The following is a 22,182-nucleotide window of genomic DNA, read 5'->3' on the forward strand; positions in this document are numbered from 1 at the left end:
CTGGCTCATTCTTACCTCTAGTTCATCGATGGGCACAGGTTGTGATGGAAGGCAGGAAATACCTTTGATCTTTATGATCAGGGGGTTTAAGTCCTGCTTTTGCTCCTCTGTCATGATGGGAACTTCTGTTTTTAAAGTCAAAAAACAATCTAAAATGTTGGCAGACGTTTTACTGCCACGACTCACGACAGTTTGCCATCCTAGTGGGGCAGGGGTAGGGGGTGGGGGAAGACACACACAGCATTAGACTGTTACTCAGGATATTCCAAAGACAAGCACAGAAGGATGAGGCAAGCTAAGAAGAGTCAACAATGAAAAAAAAGAAATCTTAAAAAAATAAACAAATTGGGAAACATATGCAGACAGCATGTCACACACCAGCTCCTCAAACTGAGTTTCCATAAGTTCTCTCAGAGAATCTAATTTTCTAAATTTAATCTTGATGGTCATCTAGTAATACAAGCAGGTCCTGAATCCCCTCTAGGCTACAAGAAGGAATACAGATAGATACCAGGTGCCACCCGTGACAGTTTGATGTAGTTGGCCTTCACATTGGGATTTTAAAAAGCCCCCCAGGGCATTCAGAACCACCATCCTAGGCTTGTGCTGTCTAGTACAGTAGTTACTGGCTGTATACGGCTCCTTAAATTTCAATTAACTAAAATTATTTTTTTGTTTGTTTTTTACATTAATTTAAAAGGCAGTTCCTTCTTCATGAGTCTCATTTCAGATGCTTAGGAGCCATGTGTGGCTATGAGCCACAGGATTGGACAATGCAGATATCAGACACCCATCACTGTAGAAAGCTCTGTTGGAAAGCTTTCACGCTAATGTCTATTTTGGGGTCCATTGGTGTCACTTTAACTGCCGTGGTCCAATGAGAAAGCATAGATATTGATGCACAACATAACGGATAGATTTGAGCCAAGTCAAGCGTGGCACAGCTCCCACTGTGTTGGTGTTGCAGTAGTACAGCTAGAAAAAAGGGCAGGTGCATCGAGCCATGCATGGCACACAGAGAGCTGTGAGAGTGCTTGTCTCATAAAAGGTGTCCTTTCACTTCACCAGGTGGGGAGATACTGGTGTAGGGAAAAGGTGGCTAAAGCTGCACCTTTGCAAGCAGAGAGGCTAGGTTTAAATCCCACATCTGACTCTTGGTAGTCACATGACCCACAACAGGTCAGAGGCTCTTGGAGGCTCAGTTTACTCCTGTGCCAAATGGGCACAGATACCACCTTTCTTAGTGCTCTGCACGTGAAGGTGCCAGGAACACTGCCAAGCACATAGTACATGGTTAAAAAAATCAGTCCTATTCCTTTCAAATGCTTGTAGTTATATTTCTAGGGCACATAAACCCCAGTCACTCGTGCTCAGAAAGCGTAGGCACTTCCAAAACAGGCCATGGCCCATGTGGCAGCTGTCTGCCGAGGCAGTGAGCGTCTCCTGGGGGCGACCCTCCCCATTCCCACGTGATTCTCTTCAATAAAGCCAACTCATTCAGGCCACGACTAATTATGATTTGTGTTCTTGCAGTTTGGAAACCCTTTCCAGGAAAAGATTACCCCAGTTTAGAAAAAAATCTCCAAAACATACATGGAGTGAAATCATCACTCAGACATTTGGGGAGGTGTCAGCCAGAACTGCAGGGTAGGGATCCCCAACCTCAGTCCTACGGACATTGAGGACAGATCATTCTTTCTAGTGAGGACAGTTAACAGGATCCTACTAGATGCCAAAAGCATCTGGCTCCCGTTTGTGACAATCAAAAATGCCCCCACACAATGCCAAACCTCCCCTGGGGGGCGCCAGTGCCCGCCTTGAGCACCGCTGTTCCAGGATAAGGGGGAAGGGGCAGGGGAATGGACTGTGTGTGGTTTGTGCACCTACACCTGCTAGACTGGAACATGTGTTAATGCCACCTAATCCTAAGCAATGCTGTGTGGTTGCTATCAGGTCGCCTTGACAGATGGGGAACTGAGGCCCAGAGATGTTAAGTCATTGTCCAAGGTCTCTTGGCTAGTAAGTGTTGGAACCAGTGTACAAACCAGTCCTGCTTGGCTAAGATTGGCCCCTCCAAGATGCAATGAAAATAAGAGTTTATTTCAAACTCAGAGTCTTTCTAGAATATTTCTGGGTTGCTAGCTAGCCAACATTTACCACTAAAGTCTGCAAACTCTTGGGCTATTCTGCAACTGAAGATGATTACTACAAATAGTCACGCTGGTTTTGGAGTAGATCTTACGCTACTCTAGCAAACACAAGCACACGATCGGCCTGCCGAGCCAGGACCATTCTCAGTTTATCGCCATCAACCATGACATCAGTGGGAGGGAGGAGGTTACCTCTCTGTTTCCTTTGCCGGAGCCCCACCCAGTGTCCTGACAGAAGCATCTGCCACCTCCACGCCAGCAGCCTCTGTGTGTCCTGCTGTGAGCATGGACTTTTAGCCACATTGGACAAACACCAGGAACTGTCGGGGAATGGGCGGGGGGAGGAGGGTGGGTACCTGCAAGGAGCGGCATTATTGCCAGCTGGACAGAGAAGGCGCCCTCTCTCCAGTAGTCTGGCAGCTTGGCGTCAGTATCCTCTTCTCGGTATTTCTTCGATCTTTGCCGTCTTCTCCTTACCTTTTCTGACTCTTTCCATTTAACTGTGAAATCGCAGGAGGGAATAAGCATTAAGAGGAGCTCACATTTAAGCTGCTACATGCAAATACCATCAATTCTCTCAGAGGTTCGGGAAAGTTCTGGAAGCTTCTGGAAGGCAGAGGTTGTTCTTTGTGCTGCCGCACCTTCCAAGCAACCAGATGAGGTGTCTAAATGTGGGTAAGCTGACCACTTGCCAGTCACATGCAGGGAGAATTGACGGGGGTTCTGGCTCTCCACCTGCTGCTACCTGAGGACATGGGAGGAGGGACCAAAGTTACCATGAGCTATTGGCTCCATTGTGTAGAGGCCAATGGAACTGACGGAAAGCCCAGAGCTAGATCCACACACATAAGGGACTTAGTAGATGCCAGAGGTGGCATTTCCAATCAGTGGGGAGGAATGGACTAGTCAATTAATTATATTGACGATCTATTTGCAGGCAAAGGAAACTATCCGACAAGTCATGCCATATGCAGAATGAACTGCAGGCTAAAGGTGGGAAACAAAATCTTCGAAATCATGAAAAGATACATGGGAGACTATACTGACCTCCTGAGGAGGAAAGATTTCTTAAACATTACTCAGTCTGTGATATTCTCATGTATGTCACGGACAATGCATAATTATCCAGAAGATGTAAAATATAAAGCTTGTTAATCCCTTAGAAAAATTGAAATCCAACAGAAAAATAAGCAGAGATAGCTGGCTGGTGTGGCTCAATATTTGAGCATTGACCCATGAACCAGGAGGTCATTGTTCAATTCCCTGTCAGCCACATGCCCAGGTTGTGGGCTCGATCCCCAGTACGGGGCGTGCAGGAGGCAGCTGATCGATGATTCTTTTATCATTGATATTTCTATTGCTCTCTCCCTCTCCCTTTCTCTCTCTGAAATCAATAAAAACATATTTTAAAAAAATAAGCAAAGATATAAGGATAGCCAGATCATATAAGAGTGTGATCAAATAAGCATATGAGATGCTCTCAAACCCACTAGCAATCAGTGACTAAGCCCCCAATTGTGTCAAGCATGGGTGATGACGTGGAGAAAGAGGAATTCTCAGGACTGCTGTCAGGAGGGCAAATAGGTACAACCCAGTGGGTGAACTGGCAACATCTTGAGGAGTAAGGAGTTTCATGCTGGGGGTGTTTCCTTGCATCTAGAAGGGTTCAGGAATCTGGAGAAGGGGCTGCGAGTAAATTAATAAAGAGACTAGACATGAAATATAAATTTGGAAGGCATTTTGGGGAGCCAGAGGAGACCCTAGCCTCAGTAACCAAGTTCTCCAAGTCTCTGGACCCCTAGCTTTTTATTAACACAAATTGCCCTAAAGCAAAGCAGATATACATATCAAAGGTAAGGTTTGGTAGACAGTAGGCATTGTCAGGTTAGGGGAACTGCCTTCGGCTGTTCTAGTAGCAGGCAATAATATATGCAGATTTTTAGGTTTGGGGAAATGCTTTCAGCTATTCCAGCAGGCAATAATATGCATCTCCAACCATGCTGAAGCCTCAAGGTCCACCAACTTTTAGATGAACTTCCTGCATTTATGACCTGCTGGAATTAGCTTCCAGCAGTTTCATACCCCTGGAAACCGTGCTGGGAAATTCCCTACACCAGCGATTTTCAACCTTTTTTATCTCATGGCACACATAAACTAATAACTAAAATTCTGCAGCACACCAAAAAATATATTCTATATTTTGCTAATCTGACCAAAATATAGGTCTAATTTTGATTCATTCACATTGAATGGCTATTGTTGTGTTGGCTGTTGTCATCTTTTCATTTGATAATCTAAGGCAATGGTTCTCAACCTTCCTCATGCCGCGACCCTTTAATACAGTTCCTCATGTTGTGGTGACCCCCAACCATAAAATTATTATTTATTTATTTATTTATTTATGATTAAATCTTTACTGTTCAGATTATTACAGTTGTTCCTCTTCCCCCCCCCCCCATAGCTCCCCTCCACCGGGTTCCCACCCCACCTTCTGCCCTCACCCCCCGCCCCCCCAGTGTCCTCATCCATAGGTGCATGATTTTTGTCCTGTCTCTTCCCACATCCCCCACACCCCTTTCCCCCCGAAAAATAGTCAGTCGACTCCCTTTCTATGCCCCTGATTCTATTATAATCACCAGTTTATTCTGTTCATCAGATTATTTATTCACTTGATTTTTAGATTCACTTGTTGATAGATGTGTATTTGTTGTTCATAATTTGTATCTTTACCTTTTTCTTCTTCTTCCTCTTCTTAAAGGATACCTTTCAGCATTTCATAAAATACTGGTTTGGTGGTGATGAACTCCTTTAGCTTTTCCTTATCTGTGAAGCTCTTTATCTGACCTTCAATTCTGAATGATAGCTTTGCTGGATAAAGTAATCTTGGTTGTAGGTTCTTGGCATTCATCACTTTGAATATTTCTTGCCACTCCCTTCTGGCCTGCAAAGTTTCTGTTGAGAAATCAGCTGACAGTCGTATGGGTACTCCCTTGTAGGTAACTGCCTTTCTTTCTCTTGCTGCTTTTAAGATTCTCTCTTTGTCTTTTGCTCTTGGCATTTTAATGATGATGTGTCTTGGTGTGGTCCTCTTTGGATTCCTTTTGTTTGGGGTTCTCTGCGCTTTCTGGACTTATAAGTCTATTTCTTTCACCAGGTGGGGGAAGTTTTCTGCCATTATTTCTTCAAATAGGTTTTCAATATCTTGGTCTCTCTCTTCTTCTGGCACCCCTATAATTCAGATGTTGTTACGCTTGAAGCTGTCCCAGAGGCTCCTTACACTATCTTTGTATTTTTGGATTCTTTTTTCATTTTGCTTTTCCAGTTGGGTGTTTTTTGCTTCTTCGTATTTCAAATCGTTAACTTGATTCTTGTGATCCTCTAGTCTGCTGTTGGGATTATGTATAATATTCTTTATTTCAGTCAGTGTATGCTTAATTTCTAGTTGGTCCTTTATCACAACCTCAAGGGTCTCATTAGATTTCTTGTAGATCTCATTAAGTTTATCGGCAGTTTCTAGAAAATTCTTGAAAAACCTTAAAAGTGTGGTTTTGAACTCTATATCCAGCAGTTTGCTTTCCTCCATTTCTGTCATTTGTGTCCTTTTTCTTTGTCTCGGCATTTTTTATGCTTCCCTGTGTTGATAAAGTGGTTTTCTGTGCTAAGTGTCCTCTAGGGCCCAGTGGTTCAGCCTCCCCAATTACCTGAGGAGGACACTCTTGGTGCACCCCCTTGTGGGCTTTGTGCACAGTCTTGTTGTAGTTAAGCCTTGATTATTGTAGGTATCACTGGGAGGAATTGACCTCCAGGCCAATTGGCTGTGAGAATCAGCTGTGTCTGCAGTGGGAGAACTTCTGTACTGGAGACACTCCTCTGGGGCAAGACTCCCTCTGGATTGAAAACGACAACCACGCCCTCAGCAGCCAGCCCTCTCCACATGCACTTCTGCACCTTAGTATTTTACTTCCGCACTGCGCCCCCTCTGAGTCTCGGTTTGCTTTTCTCTTTCCTTCTAGTTGTGGAATTTCCACTCAGCCAGCCTTCCTGTGGTTCTGGATGATGTCTGTCCCATCTTTTAGTTGTATTTTTGAAGTGGTTGTTCGAGGCAGCAAACTCCAGTGTTTAACTATGCCGCCATCTTGGTTTCTCCCCCATAAAATTATTTTCGTTGCTACTTCATAACTGTAATTTTGCTACTATTATGAATCTTCATGTAAATATCTGACATGCGGGATGTATTTTCATTGTTACAAATTGAACATAATTAAAGCATAGTGATTAATCACAAAAACAATATAAAATTATATATGTTTTTTCCGATGGTCTTAGGCGACCCCTGTGAAAGGGTTGTTCGACCCCCAAAGGGGTCGCGACTCAAAGGTTGAGAACTGCTGATCTAAGGGAAAAGAGGTCAGTGGCCCTGATTAAATAGTCAGGTACTGCATGTTTTAAAAGTTCTTGTGGCACATGGGTTGAAAATCGCTGATCTAGACTCGCCTGCACGTGCACTAAGACACCTCAAGGATGCTCACTCGGCAGTGCTGGTGGCAGCGGGGAAATTGGAGACAAGTCAGATGCCCCTCGGGGGGTACTACATGGATGAAGGATGATACATCCATCTAACGGGGTACTTTATAGAAGCTGGAATAAAGGTGCTGGACTTATGTATATTGACACACTTTAATCTCAGAAATAAAGTTTAGTGCAAAAAAACAAGTTGCAAGAAGATATGTATGGTATAAAGTCATTTCTGTAACTCATAAAAACAAAAATCAATACAATGATGTATGAATGGGTGAGAAAGAATGGGTGGCAGGAAGGACCAACACCAAATTCTATCCAGGATAAGGTATACTTCTTCTTCTTCTTCTTCTTTTTTTGGTTAATCATCACCTGAGGATATTTTTTTTTTCCAATTGTTTTTTTTAGAGAGAGTGGGAGAGGAGAGGAGAAAGAGAGAGAGAAACATCAATGTAAGAGAGACACATCAGATAGTTGCCTCCCACACACCCCCCGACTAGGGCCAGGTATCGAACCTGCAACCCAGGTATGTTCCTTTGACTTGAATCAAACCCGAACATTCTAAGCACCGAGCCATGCTGGCCAGGGCAAGGTTACAGTATACTTTTGCTTATTTATTTATTTATTTATTTACTTATTTATTTTGCTTGTTTATTTATTTCGTTTATAAATTCTGACCAGAGGATATTTTCCCCCCCATTGCTTTTCAGTGAGATTGGAAGGGAGGGGGGAGAGAGAGAGAGAGAAACATCAATGTGAGGGACACATCCACTGGTTGCCTCCTGCACAAGCCCTGACTGGGGGCAGGAGCAAACCTGTCACCCTGCGTGGCTGATGCTCAAACCACTGGGAAACACCTGCCAGAGCCAGTATACTTCTTAAAAGTACAGGATGCAAAGTCTACTTAAATTATATCTGTAATCTTTTATTTCTTAAAAAAAAAAGAAGAAAGAACAAGAAAGAAGGAAACATAGCAAAATAGTAACACCTAAATCAGTGACGGTGAACCTATGACACGCGTGTCAGAGGTGACACATGAACTCATTTTTTTGGTTGATTTTTCTTTGTTAAATGGCATTTAAATATATAAAATAAATATCAAAAATATAAGTCTTTGTTTTACTATGGTTGCAAATATCAAAAAATTTCTATATGTGACACGGCACCAGAGTTAAGTTAGGGTTTTTCAAAATGCTGACACGCCGAGCTCAAAAGATTCGCCATCACTGACCTAAATTGTCGGTACATTGTCATATTTTTCTGTGCACTTTTCTATCTTTATTTAAAAATAAAAAGAATGGTTGGAAGATCTCATTAAAATGCTTAAAGAACAGAAGAAGGAGTGGGGCTGTTTAATCTGAAAAAGGGAGAACACAGAACAAGCTGAGAGATGTTCAGATATGAAAGTGTGGACTAGTCTTTCAGGGCCTTAAACACAGGAAAGGATCTTATCAATTGTGTTTCCAGCACCTTGTACAGCGCCTGACTCAAGCAGTCACTCCTCTTCGCAGCGTCAGGCCAGCGTAGCGTCAGAACCAGGGAAAGCAGGTGGACCGACCGGGAGCTAAGGAAAGGACTCGGAGCAGTTACAGCTGAATGAGTGGGAAATGGCCCTCACAGCAGGCTGCCAGGGCACTGGCTCTAGAATTGTCTACCTCCATCTGGACACCCTGCTGCTTGTGAAAAACTGGTGAGCAGATCTAGGACAAAAATGAGGAGGTAGAGCCCAGCCGAAGTGGCTCAGTGGTTGAGTGTCGACATATGAACCAGGAGGTCACAGTTTAATTCCCGATCAGGGCACATGCCTGGGTTGCTGGCTCCATCCACAGTGTGGGATGTGCAGGAGGCAGCCGACCAATGATTCTCATCATTGATGTCTCTCTCTCTCTCTCCCTCCCTCTCTGAAATCAATAAAAAATTTTTTTTAAAAATATTTTTTAAAAATGAGGAGGTAGATTTACTGGCTTCTTTGCTGCTTGGCAGCCTGTCACTAGGGTTGCAAGCTTCTGCATGAGCAGTTCCTACAACCTGGGATGTTCTTTCCCTCATTCCACAATAAGCAAACAGCTTCCTATCTTCCAAGTAGAGTCTTTCCTCCACTCTTTCATGCTTCCCCATCATACTACATACCTACCCCTAATTTAGCATCTATCACATAGAATTGTAATTATTTGCCTGAACGTCTCCAGTAGACATTAGTGATTTTCATGTTTCCCATATTCACAACACCATGGATCAGGAACACAAAAAATACTGGATGAGTGGGAAGGGGTGAATAGATGGGGTAATGCAGGTAAAGTAAATGGAATGGAAAGGAATTAAATGGATGGATGGATGGATGGATGGATGGATGGGTGGGTGGGTGGTGGGAATGGATGGATGAGGTGAGATTGAATGGATAAGTTGAAAGTATGTGTAGTATCCTTTTATTTGGAGTAACATTTGGTCAGATATCAAAGAATCTTATAGAAGTATTTTATAATTCTTCTAAGTTTAGTTATGTTATAAAATTCCAAAACCCAATCCTACTTTGAAAGTTTTGCTTTTATATGATGTTTGTTAAGCTGCTAAATAATGGTCTCTCAATTAATTCCTTCATCTCCATCACTGTTGCTCCTCCCAAAGAAATAGTTGGTATTCCTGAAATTCTCCATTTGAAAAATTCACAAAGATAAAAATAAATAAAAAGATGAAAAAAACCAGGGACCAGAGAGATCTAAGAATCTATTTATTGGATTAAATGTAGACAAATTAAAAATATAGCATTGCATGTCTCTAACCCAATGTTTCTCAAATGTCAATATGCACATGAATTACCTGGGAATTTTGTTAAATAAAATACAGATTATGGTTTAGTAAGCCTGGGGTGGGCTTGAGAGGCCATATTTCACAGGCTCTCCAGTAACGCTGGTGCTGTTGGGCTGTGGACCACACTTGTACTATCAACTTCTAACCAACTAGAAAATACAGAGTGGGGAAAACTAGGTTTACAGTTGTTCATATGGAAAATAATTCAATAATTACTAAATAATACTACAAGAATAAACTGTGTTTCCATACTCACAACTGTAATGTTGCCTCCTTTTGCCCACCCTGTATGATGGAAAATAATATATATTTTTAATAAAAGTAACTGGAATTCTAAAATATCCAGGAATTCATTTATAGGCATTATCCACAGTGTTTATAAGAAGAAGGAAAAATAAAATCTATTAATAAAGTCATAAAGGAGGACCTGAATTAGGTGAAATGATACGGCATGATCAGGGATGGGAGGACTTCTCAATGTAAAAATGTCAATTCCTCCCAAATGAATCTATAATTCAATGCAGAACACATTTTTTAAATTAAGATATTTAAATGACATTTTGACTTGGTTGTACTCATCCCATTCCCCCAAGCCAGCAGCTGGGCTCCATTCTACCCATGGTCCCCACAGCATCCACGGAAACTCCTTCTCCAGGCCCTTCCTAGGCTCCAAGAGGCCCTAAGAGCCATTGCACCCTCAGCCAGCAAGGGCTGTGAACACAGTGATCTGAGGTGTTGGTTGGGATCACACTCCCAAGATTCCCAAGAATTCTGGTTTTAGACCTTTGTGCAAATTACTTTAACCACTCAGTCCCCTTGTGTAGCAAATGGAGATAGTAATACCACCTCACAGTGGTCATTATGAACATTACAGGAGATAAAGTAACGCATGCCAAAGCGCAGTGTCGGACATAAAACGTGCTCATAAACACAAGCTCTCCTTTCATTTCACCTGGACTGCACGAGCCCCCTAGTAACTGAATTTACTAAAAATCTACGTGGCTCAGCCTTAGATGATTTGGCTCAATGGATAGAGCATCGATTGGCCTGCAGACTGAAGGGTCTCAGGTTTGATTCTGGTCAAGGGCACATGCCCAGGTTGCAGGCTTGATCCTCAGTGTGGGGCGTGCATGGGGCAGCCAATCAATAATTCTCTTTCATCATTGATGTTTCTCTCTCTCTCTCTCTCTCTCTCTCTCTCTCCTTTCCTCTCTGAAGTCAGTAAAAATATATTTTAAAAAATCTACATGGCTCACAGTGGGAGTCTGTAGGACTAGTGCAAGACAGGGCTCCACTGCCACTCCCCCAAACACCATGGGTCCTTCCTTATCCAACTATGGCAAGATCTTCCCATCTGAGTAGCTTTTCCTTCCCCTCGATATTCTTGGGAAAAGCTTCAGGCACTGCTGGGTGAGACCTGGTAATATTTATTAGCAAATGTCTCCCAACATCTTGTTCCAAACTAGTTCACCAAGAAATGAGGGTCCTTCCACATTTTTTGATGCCAGCCTCAGACAAAAGGTCTGTATGCGGCGAGCACAAGTAAAAGGGTTTGTCAATAATAAAATGAGTAAATGATTGAATTATGCAAACTAATTATAATTATTTGGACAAATGAAGGCAAGAGGAGGCCTCCATTTGTTTATGTAATACCCCACAAAGAGAAGAAAGAAAAAAAAGAAATGCCTATTATCTATTCAACTGTCTACTTCGCAATGTTTACATTAGAAAATACTCAAAACACTTCTGGCTTCCTAAGTTCCCACCTATAGGGAATGAGTAAGCAAACTGTAGCATTACCAGCAGATGAGATATTACTTAACCGCCACAAATAAAGTTTATGGAAGGTTCTGAAGGACATTGGAGAGCGCATGTAATGACACATTAATCTCAGAACACACAATATGTGTCCAGGATAACTTTATCTACGTCAAAAAAAATCTTAGAGAAAGGCTCTGATAAACCAAAATATGACCATGCTTGTTCCTAGTGGTGGAATTAAAGGTCATTTTCCCTGTTTACTTGGTACTTTTTAATTCACTGAATTTTCTAAAAAACACATATATAACTTCTACAGTTAGAAAGTTTTTTTTTTGTAAGCCACGACATAGACAAAAAATAAATAAAGAAAAAAAAATCCACAATAAAAAGTGAGGTGTGCAGGGAGCAGTTTGCTTTGGCACCGGCAGAGCGGCCAGTAGGTAGAAGGCAAAGATACTGGGGCACACACACACCACAGCAGCAGCACCCGTCCGTCACTCTCCCTGCCACAGTCCTCACTCAGCTCGTCCACAACAGTCATCTCTACTCACCATGTAAAGACTTTAAGGGTCTTCCTATTTTGATGGCCTTTACCGGATCATACGCCTGGCTCCACTCAATTTTGGCTGGACTGCCTTGTTCGGATGGTCTCTTCTCATTTGAAAACAAATGTTTCACTTCGTCTGGAACGCAGGATGAAAAAGAATCATTGATTCAATCAACCAGAAGTACTTACTGGATGCCTACTATGTGACAATGACTCTGTGGGTGTTGGAGATGGAGCAACGGGGAAGATAGGTCAGACTCCGGGCCTCCTGGAGTTGTTGCTTAGGGGGCTGCTTCAAAATACCAGGAGACTCAAACCTCAACAGGCACTGACTTCTTCTAGATAAGACCTCTAAGTGCTGGATATATATTATTCCATGTAATCATCACAGTTCACTTGAAAGAAAGCATTCCCACTCCCCCATTTCACAGATGACACTCAGGTAACTGTCCCGGGGCCGAGAACTGGCCTTAGCAAAGTCAGGACTACACCCCGAGCATTTGTCCCCAGCGTGGAGATGACCCTTCATGCATGTCGGTCACTTCTGTCAAAGTGGGGCTTGGCTTACACATGGCAGCAACCAGCATGTGTGGAATGATGAGTGCGCAGAGGAAGTGGATGAATGAGTGGAGATGATGGAAGCTCCAAGAAAGATGTGGGGACAAAGAAGTGAAATTGGGTCATGCTGAAGGATGGATAAAAATTTTGGAGAAAGAAATGAGGCTAAAGGCCCCCTCCCTATACCAAATGCCTGAAGGCTGGCTCTGCCATGAGGAAAAGCCTCGTGTCTTCAGGGCCCAGGGGATGGGCCAGGTGTGGTGTGGGAGAGGCAATGAGAAAGGAGCCTTGGGGAACAAATGATAAGGTGCCTTCAAGGCTGGACTCAGAAATCAGACTTGTTCTCCCCTAAGTCACTGGCAAACCATAAAAAAATTGCAGAGTAATAAAGTGCCAGGGTAAAGGGTGATGTAGAAAGGTCATGGAACAATGACAGAAGAGAGGAGGCAGGAATAGAGCTGGGTGTGCAGAGAAGAGCCAGCCGAGGGAGAGAGCTCAGAGAATAACACACAGGCAGGGACATCAATGAGGTGTCGGTGGGTGGGTGGCCAAGAGCTGAGGACATAGCAGAAGTCAACTGTGACTTGGGGAGCTTCAAGAATGAGGTAATTTTTATCCAATACCGAGACACCAAGAGATGGAGCAGATTTTATAGAAGAGAAATGCTAACTCTTGGCTGGTATGCTCCAATTCAACACCAGCAGACTGAAAGCTAACAAATTTTGGCATGTGACCTACAGTGTATTCAAATAAATTTCATATCTCCTGGATAACAAACCTCATATGGTAGTTCTGTACTACCATACATACTTTGCAGAAGAAAGTTTTTAAGTGATAAAAGGCAGGCTTAAGACAACATGTGTAGTAGAGTCATTTTTGTTAACGTGTTGTACCCACATAGACAGTGACGGGGAAATGTTAGCCATGGCTCTCTGTGGTCAGGCATCAGATGATCTTCAATTTCTTCTTCTTTGAGCTAGTCTATTTCTAAATTTTTTTCAAAGCAAACATACACTGATTTTTGTAATAGAAAAAAATCGCTAAACAGATGCAGATGATGCTAAGCTTGGATAAGGTTCAAAGAAAGGCAGGTGGTCTTTTTTTTTTTTTTTATTAGTTAAGGTATTACAAATGTGTCCTCATCCCCCCCATTAACCCCCAACCTCCCCCACACACACACTCATGCTCCCATCCCCCTGTTGTCCATGTCCATTGGTATGGCTTATATACATGTATACAAGTCCTTCGGTTGATCTCTTCCCCTTACCCCCGCCCTCCCCTACTTTCCTTCTGGGGATTGATAGCCTGATTGCTGTTTCTCAGTCTTTGAGTCTGTCCCTTTTCATCAGTCTATGTTGTTCTCTATAATCCACAAATGAGTGAGATCATGTGGTATTTATCTTTCTCTGACTGGGAAAGGCAGGTGGTCTTATTTCAAGAAGGTGAAGCAAAGGGCCTGTGGCCCCTCCCAGCAGGGCCTACAACACCCTTCCTCCTTCGTTTTCTGGCCAGCTGACTCCATTTACCCTTCCAACCTTGGCTCCCATGGCCCCTTCTGCAGGAAGCCATCTTCATACACACGCCCCAGCACCTCTGCTCCAATGTGAGCCCCCTGCGGGGCAGATGTTTACCAGAAATTCTGCTCAGCAGCTCTGGGACAGGCCTGGAACCTGCCTTCAGGCAGCACTCCCAGTGCATCTAATGCAAGTGGTTTAGAGCCCACACTTTGAGGTCCTGGGTCTTTCTTTGGTACAAGTGAGAAAGTCCGCTTGAATCCGATGTTCTCACACAGGAACCCTACAATTAGTAGTTTACATACGAACCAGTGGTTATCAGCAAGGGGTAGTTTTGTCCCCCACTCCCATCAGCGGACAACGTCCAAAGAAATTCTTGATTGTCACAACTGGGAGGCTACTTTTGGGAGCCAGAGATGCTGCCAGACATGCTCCAATGCACAGGACAGTCCCATAACAAGGAAGGATCAGACCCAAATGCCAGTGGTGCCAGGGGTAAAAAAAAAACCCTGGATGCAAATGAAATATTAAAAGCTGGAAGCCCTGTCATAGCTGGTTTGGCTCAGTGGGTAGAGTGTCAGCCTGTGGACTGAAGGGTCCCAGGTTTGATTTGGGTCAAGGTCACATGCCTGTGTTATGGGTTCGGTCCCCAGTAGGAGGCATGCAGGAGGCAGCCAATCAATGATTCTCTCTCATCATTGATGTTTCTATCTCTTTCTTCCTCTCCTTTCCTCTCTGAAATCAATCTATCATAATAAAAGGGTAATGTGCTAATTAGACTTTCATCCTCTCCTTTCCTCTCTGAAATCGATCTATCATAATAAAAGGGTAATATGCTAATTAGACTGGATGTCCTTCTGGAAGACCTTCCAGACAAAGCCCAGGCTGCAAGGGAAGCCAGGGTCCTGGTTGCCAGAGGGAAGCTGGTGCCAGCAGCTGACGGAAGGAAGGCCTACTCTTGTATGAATTTCATGCATTGGGCCTCTAGTATATCCTATATAATAAAAGGCTAATATGCAAATTGTCCCCTCGACTGGGAGTTTGACTGGGAGTTCAACCTGGAGTTTGACTAGGGGTGGGGGCGGCTGGCCAACTGCCCATGGCCCCTTCCCCCTGCCAGCCAGACCCCAGCGGCCTGGGCTGGCTGGACTCCATTTGTGCACGAATTCGTGTACCAGGCCTCTAGAGAGAGAGAGAGAGAGAGAGAGAGAGAGAGAGAGAGAGAGAGAGAGAGAGAGTGTGTGTGTATATATATATATATATATCTGGAAGCCCTAAGCGCCTATCGTCAGAAAGGCTCCTTGAGAAGAATCAGGCTTTAAACCCAGAGAAAGGGCAGATTTTCAAGTTACAAGTAACTGATTGTGGCGCTGCCATTTGCTCCCAGCAAGTGACAGTCTCGCTGTGCTTACTGTCAAATCAGAAAACTTGTACTTCCCTGCAAGCCACCAGCAGAAGCAACAGTACCACACTCCAAGTGCTCTCAGAGGCACATGGCTTTTACCTTTTAACAACTCCAAAATGAGGATGACTCTGTATAAATGATGTCATGGCATCGTTTAATTGGCAGCGTTTTACTATAGTTTTCATTCATTTAATTTTTAATTTTTGTATTTTTTTTATTGATTTCAGAGAGGAAGGGAGAGGGAGAGAGAGATAGAAACATCCGTGATGAGAGAGAATCATTGATTGGCTGCCTCCTGCACGCCCCACCCTGGGGACCAAGCCTGCAACCTGGGCATGTGCCCTGACTAGGAATTGAACCGTGACCTCCTGGTTCATAGGTTGACACTCAACCACTGAGCCACCCTGGCTGGGCTGTTATTGTTTTTAAAAGTTCTAGAGACAACGCACACCCCCCTTTTGCTTGTGTCTGGAGGGGGGTGGGGGACCACACCCACTGCCCTGCTCTGGGCATCTGATTAGCGGAAGTAGGTACCCAAGGCCACCAGCTAGTACAAGACAGAGACAGGATGGAATCCAGCTGTCTGCCTTCAAAGCCTGGGTTGTTCTACTCCTTCCAGCACTCTCCTTCGAGGGGAATTCAAAGGAGACTTGGAATCCTTTGACACACATAGGAGCTTCACCATGTGAAAACGCTAACATGGTGTCTCAGGGTGGTGGGAATTTTAAAAAGTTTTCTCTTGTTTCTTGATATCCTCTAATTTTTTTTTCCCCAGCGAACACACAATACTCATCCAGGGAGCGAGGCTTGGTGTGGGTGACTATGTGAGCACCGCCCAGGGACAGGAAGTCCCTCAAGGTGGCAGAGGGGGAGCTGGTGGCTAATGTGCTTGCACACAGAGAGCAGGAGGCTCTTCCACAGCTGAGGATACTGGAGGGATGACAGACGACTGACACAGAAACAGCAGGAGCCCAGGTAAAGGAGGTCGAGGGGATGCCGGCTTCTCTCCTGTTACTGGTGAGAAGCCACACCCCCTAGAAACATTTACAATAAAACATGGATCCCTGACTCACCAAAAGATCCTCCGTCTTCTGAGTAGGCAGAAGACTTTATTCGATAAAACCTGATTTTTTTGGAAACCCGGTCCGTAGTGTCCCAGAGCCTAAAGGTGATTTTGTGAAAATTGATTTTCTTTAGTAATTCCTTTGTCACGTTGATGTTAAACCTTTGGGTCCATGACACCCAGACTTTGTTTCCTTCCTGACGTGGCTTCATGGTCTATGAGGAAAAATACCAAAAGGCTTTTAGTGTGAGGCTCAGCAGCCCGGAGGACCCGCCTCTGCCAGCCTCCCCCCACTGACAGGGAGGCCGGGCCTGCTCTCCACCTGTCTGGCCTCTGTGACTGGCTCTCTCCCAGGTTCCAAATCACACTGGGAAATGGGTGTCATGGGCTGGGCCCTGTCACACTCTGGGTTCCTTGGGAAAAAAATTAAGTTAAAGAAATTACCTACAAAAGAGTGTCCTTTCCAGTGACTACAATCCCAGCTGGGCCGCAGGCAGGAGTGTGTGTGTGTGTATGTGTGTGTGTGTGTGCAGGCAGGCAGGTGTGCACACATTTCATCACATGCACACAGAGAGAGAAATTGCAGGAGCTACAAAAACCTTTGAAACACCAAAGAAAGTACAAGGTAAAAATATCTAAAGAAAAAACCATCAAAATACCATAATGGGTATTATGAAGTCAATGCAGATTCTCATTCGGTAGGTCTGGGGTGGGGCCCAAGATCCTGCATTTTTAGCAACTTCCAGGGGAAACAAGTACATTTTGTGTAGTGAGCATTAGGTTGTATGCTATATGGGAGGCTACATACACACACACACACACACACATACACATGCACGCACACACGCACACCTTTACTCCCGTATCCATGAACAATTTGACCACCGATGGAAACACCACCATGTCAATGATTTTAGGCTCTTTATCTTCTGGCAGAAGAAAATACTCAATATGGTAGATACGATGACCCTTTGCAACAGATTTTTCCATTTTGGAGCGTTTCCTGTATTTTTCGAGCAAACTTACAAATTTTCTCTTCGGACCTAGAAGATACAGATTTAATGAGTCTTGCTTCACCCTCGTAGTTCCCGCACCGCACCTGCCTCACCCTAGTCTCAGCAGTAAAGTTAAAACACAAATCACAGCACGATATGACTTGTGTAACCCCGGCAGTCTAAGTCAGGTCCTGAAGAACAGCAGAGAAGGCTGGGGTGAACTCTGTCGGGGTGGGGGTGTGGAGGAAGCCCCTGAGGGGGGACCTCAGCAGAGTCCGGTAGAAGGGAAGCTGGCAGGCATTGCAGGCAGAGGGCAGAGCCCCGCAAAACCTCATGCGTGCAGCTGCACAGCGTGGGGCGGATGGGGAAAGGATGGGCTTCACCAGAGATCAGGGCCTCCACTGCTTGCCCTTGCCCTCCAGGCTGGCCTTTACACACCAGGAGAAGTTGCTTTAGAAGCTCCATAAATATTTAATCCAAATTTCATCCTATAAAAACGTGATGACTATATTTAAAACTGAAGTTTTAAAATCTCAAGTTCTTTTTGTGTGTGTGTGTGTGTGTGTGTGTGTGTGTGTGTGTGTGTGTGTGTTTTAACACTCAGGAGAACCCAGGAGACTGCTTCTGAATTAATTGTGTGCCACCAGCAGAGTTAGCTTTTGTGCAGAGTTTGGAATAAAGGTTGGTAGGCATTAGACTTGCTTGGGAAGGTGCAACTGATCAGAAAGCTTGCTGCATTTCCCAGGTCCATGTTCTGATTCAATCCAAGGATATACGGACCCTCCCATCAATAGGAAGAAAACATTGCTACAACCCCATTCGGTGAGAAATTGGACAGTATCTATAAAAAATATAAATGCATACAGTAAGTCCTCAATATCATTGATAGGTTCTGGACTATAAATAAAACCACATATAGTGAAACCAATTTTACCATAGGCTAAGTGATAAAAACAAGAGTTAAGGTTTTATGGCACCTCATCAATGTTGTAATGAAATGACATTGAATGAAACAGCATTATTCAAGGACCCACTGTACCTTAAGCCCAACAATTCCACTTCTTGAAATTCAGGCCACAGAAGTGCCCACATACCTGAACAAAAGGGTGCACACAAGGGGGGCTACTGCAGGATTATAACAGAAAACATTTGCAAACAAATGTTCACCAATAAAGGGTAGGATAACTTAGAAACATACTATTAGGTGTTTCAAACAAAATATCAGCAAAGTCAAAACAAGTACGCTCATTTCCTAAGACATCTAAGACACTGTCAATTTTTTAAAGCAAATTTTAGAAAAGTATTGTAGCATCTTATTTCTCTTAAAAATAATTTGTATAAACATTACAAACAAATTCATAAATACTCAGATATTGAAGGAAAAAACATCAAAACTAGAATTTTATACTCAGCTAAGGACAAAGACATGTCCTTTAAGGAGGACATGTCTTTGGGTGAATATAAGACTCTACAAAGCAAAATAAATGGACAAACAAGCCAGAAATAAATTCCTAGATACAGAGAACAAATTGATGGGCACCAGATGGGAGGGGATTGAGTGAAAATATAAAAGGAATTAAGTACAAATTGCCAGTTATGAAAGTAGTCATGGGGATGTAAAGCATAGGAAATAGTCAATAACTCTGTAAATAATGATGCATGGTATCAGATGGGTGCTGGACTTATCATGGTGATCACTTTGTAAGGTATATAAATGTCTAATCATTACATGCTACACTGGAATCTAATGTGCTATTGCATATCAGGAGTAATTGGAAAAATAAATTAATATAAAAGACACTCAGACATGCAAGGCCTCATCAACTTTTGCTGCATCGAGATCTACTTTGTAAATGTCTTTTGAAGAAGCACCCAAATAAGAAAAAACAAGTCTAGGAGATGCTGTAGGAGACGTAAGGTTGAAGGCGATCAAATTAACACCAATTTTCTTTTAGTTGGTATTTGCCACCAGTCTTTTCCGGGCTCTGATATCAATAGACCCAAGATAAAAGCATCATAATGGATAGAGGAGGTCACCACATTAGAACAGAAAGTTCAATTCACCAAGAAGATTGATCTGTTCTAAACAGGGGAGACACCTAAGCAAATAGTCTCCAAAATATCTGAAACCCACAGCTGACAACTACAAAGAAAAGTGTAAATTAATCATCATGGTGTGTGTGTCGGGGGGGGGGGGGGGGGGAGTATAGTTTATGTAGACAAAAAGGGTATATAAAAGTGGAGTACTTTTTTTCTGCCCCTCATCTTGGAATTCAACCAGATGACTTGCTTCGGCCAATAAAATGTTAGCAGGTGGGAGGTGTCAGAAGACCGAGCGCGTGGTTACTGGGCTGGCCCCCTGCTTTTCCATAATGTGAATGTGTCTGGATCAGCCCATGTGCCCAGAAGGAGGGTGACAGACACATGAAGCACAGCTGAACCACTGCAGGGAGCTCAGGCTGGAGCAGCTACCCTGTGATCCAGACGAACAAGGGGTTCCCGGTTGAAGCCAATGGATCGGGGAGCTTGTTTGGGTTTGTCACACAGCCTTGTGGCAGTAATAGTCCATCAATTTACCTTTACACTCGGAAATCCTTACACCTGAGAATCTGCATTTTAAATAAGGAAACCAGGTGATGCTCCATTAGTTTAGGGGACCCAAGGCCTTAACCTCTCTGCCATTTCTTCGTCTGCAAAAAGCAGATCTAACACCATCTACTTCTTAGGGTTATGGAGTGGATTAAGTATGTGAAGGCCGCACAACCACTGTGGGCCTCCTGAAATTGCACCTTCTTTCCTGATCTTGGCTCCTGGAATCTACTACCCTACTTGGGAGAGCCGGGGAGGGAGCATGAGTGTCCTAACCTCCTGGCAGAAGGCCATTAGTCCACCCCCTTTTTATTTTATTTTATTGATTGATTATGGTATTACATACGTGTCCTTATCCTCCCATTGACCCCCCTCCCCTCACTCATGCCCTCACCTCCGGGTTGACTATGTCCATTGGTTAGGTTTATATGCATGCCTACAAGTCCTTTGGTTGATCTGTCCCCTTACCCCCACCCTCCCCTACCTTCCCTCTGAGGTTTGACGGTCTGATGGATGCTTCTCTCTGTCCACCCCCTTTTGATAGAGTGTTGGGGTTCGGCTCCGGCACTTACTCACAGTCTCGGGGAAGGCCAGTGAGATGATGAATTTGCAGGGGACCACCTGGGGCACGTCAGCGTTTAAAGTGCTGGAGGACGCGGTGCTGCTGTACAGATGGTCAGACTCTGACTCGAGGGCCCGGGACCTGGCATTCATGTAGTCCTCCACATCACACTCGCTCATGGATTGGCAAAAGCTGCCCAAGGAGGACATGGGCCCCATGCTCTCCATGTCCTCATCCTCCCAGTCCCAGGCTTGCAGCGACATGCTTGCGGCTGAGAGCTGCCCACCTTGCCCCACCAGCTGGAAGGAAATGAAGGCACGTTTGTCGCCGCCCTCTGCTCCCAGGAGGTTAGCCATTCTCCCTCCTCCCTTCCCTTGTCTTGTGCAGAGTGGAATGGCCAAGGCCTCAGACTGCCGGGCATACAGTAGGCACTCAATAAAGTTAGACAATGAATGGCTGAACCACAGAGAATGGTCCTGGCAGTAATTCGGATCATAAGCAGCACCCGTTTCTCCGATTTGAGTCTCTGCCCTCCCCCAGCCCCAGCTGCATTAATTGGGCACTTCTGGAATGCCTACACCAGGGAAATGCATTCACCAGGAACGAAAGGGGTGGGAGCAGAATCCCCCCCCCGCGCTTTCACCCAGAGGGGCCTGTGGTGAGTAGCAAACGTGGCCCAAGGACAGCATGTGCAAGTGCCTGGCAGGTAAAGACAGGAGAGAACCCCGAGGCAAGACACAAATGGGCTTTGAGTGCTGGGCTCAAGACACAAGGAAGCCGAATCGGCTCAAGTTGAGGAAAGGATGCAGCGTGGGACAGGGGATGGGGGCGGGTCCCCTCAAGGCACCCAGAGTACCTTCCAGCGGATGCACAGAGAGCAGCTCTGGCTCGCGCCCTGGTGTCAGTCCGCACGCACAGCCACTGCGCAGCAGCGGGCAGAGAGAGGAGGCCCGCGAGACAGGCGGGCCCACTGTGTTTGACAGTTGCTAGGAGACGAGTGGACAAAGGGGGGGCGGGGCTTCCTGCCTCAGCCACTGGTCTCAGACTCCTGGTACGGACAAGGTCTGGCAAAAAGGTGTATCCAAATTCGGAGACCAGTTGGTTGAATCATTCATCCGCTTATTCATTCAATCCTTAAAAAATTCCTACGCTGAACGGGAGTACCTAAAATGCGCCTGGCCCTTACTTACAGGATGGGGTAAAGGCAAAGGAACCAACGGGCTTGGCAAACTCAGGTCCCCCATCCCATCCCAAACCTCTCACATAGACTTTGCATTCTGTCGCTGATGCCTTTAAAAGTGCATGGAAATTCTGTTAGTGAGTGTGAGTCCAACCCAGAGATGAGGAAACTGAGGCTTAGAGAGGGGCAGCCATCTGCCTGAAGTCACACAGGGAGTGTGTGGCAGCACTGGATTGAAATTCAGACTATCTGACTCCAAAGCCTGGGCTCAGCTGTAAAATCCCCTTCCCCATCCCCACTGCCACTTTGATCACCCCCTAGGCCCTGCTCCTGAGAGACCCTGGCAGCTGCTCCCCATGTAGAAGGCCAGAGAACACCCAAGGGGTGGGCAGAGGGACACATGGCAAAAATGACACTATGTGACTTCAAAGGCCAGGTAAGACAACTACCATGTACAGTTAAGTCCTCACCTGACATCATTAATAGGTTCTGTGACTTTAAGCGGAAGGAAATACAACAAAAACAATTTTAT

The 22,182-nt window shown here is 44.6% G+C and overlaps 1 protein-coding gene across 1 annotated transcript in view; it reads right to left on the reverse strand.

The window, feature by feature from the left end:
• The window catches only part of CFAP92 (cilia and flagella associated protein 92 (putative)), a 39,226-nt gene extending 18,493 nt beyond the window's left edge, over positions 1-20,733 (reverse strand). Inside the window, 8 exon segments of the mRNA XM_036314050.1 lie at positions 16-200; positions 2,507-2,650; positions 9,198-9,384; positions 11,832-11,920; positions 13,013-13,018; positions 16,335-16,539; positions 17,177-17,367; positions 20,481-20,733. Coding sequence (XP_036169943.1) covers positions 16-200; positions 2,507-2,650; positions 9,198-9,384; positions 11,832-11,920; positions 13,013-13,018; positions 16,335-16,539; positions 17,177-17,367; positions 20,481-20,733 — 1,260 coding nt within the window.
• Positions 20,734-22,182: the final 1,449 nt, after the last annotated feature.

The sequence above is a fragment of the Myotis myotis genome, unplaced genomic scaffold (genome assembly GCF_014108235.1).
Source record: "Myotis myotis isolate mMyoMyo1 unplaced genomic scaffold, mMyoMyo1.p scaffold_m19_p_6, whole genome shotgun sequence".
In the NCBI taxonomy this organism is placed as follows: Eukaryota; Metazoa; Chordata; class Mammalia; order Chiroptera; family Vespertilionidae; genus Myotis; species Myotis myotis.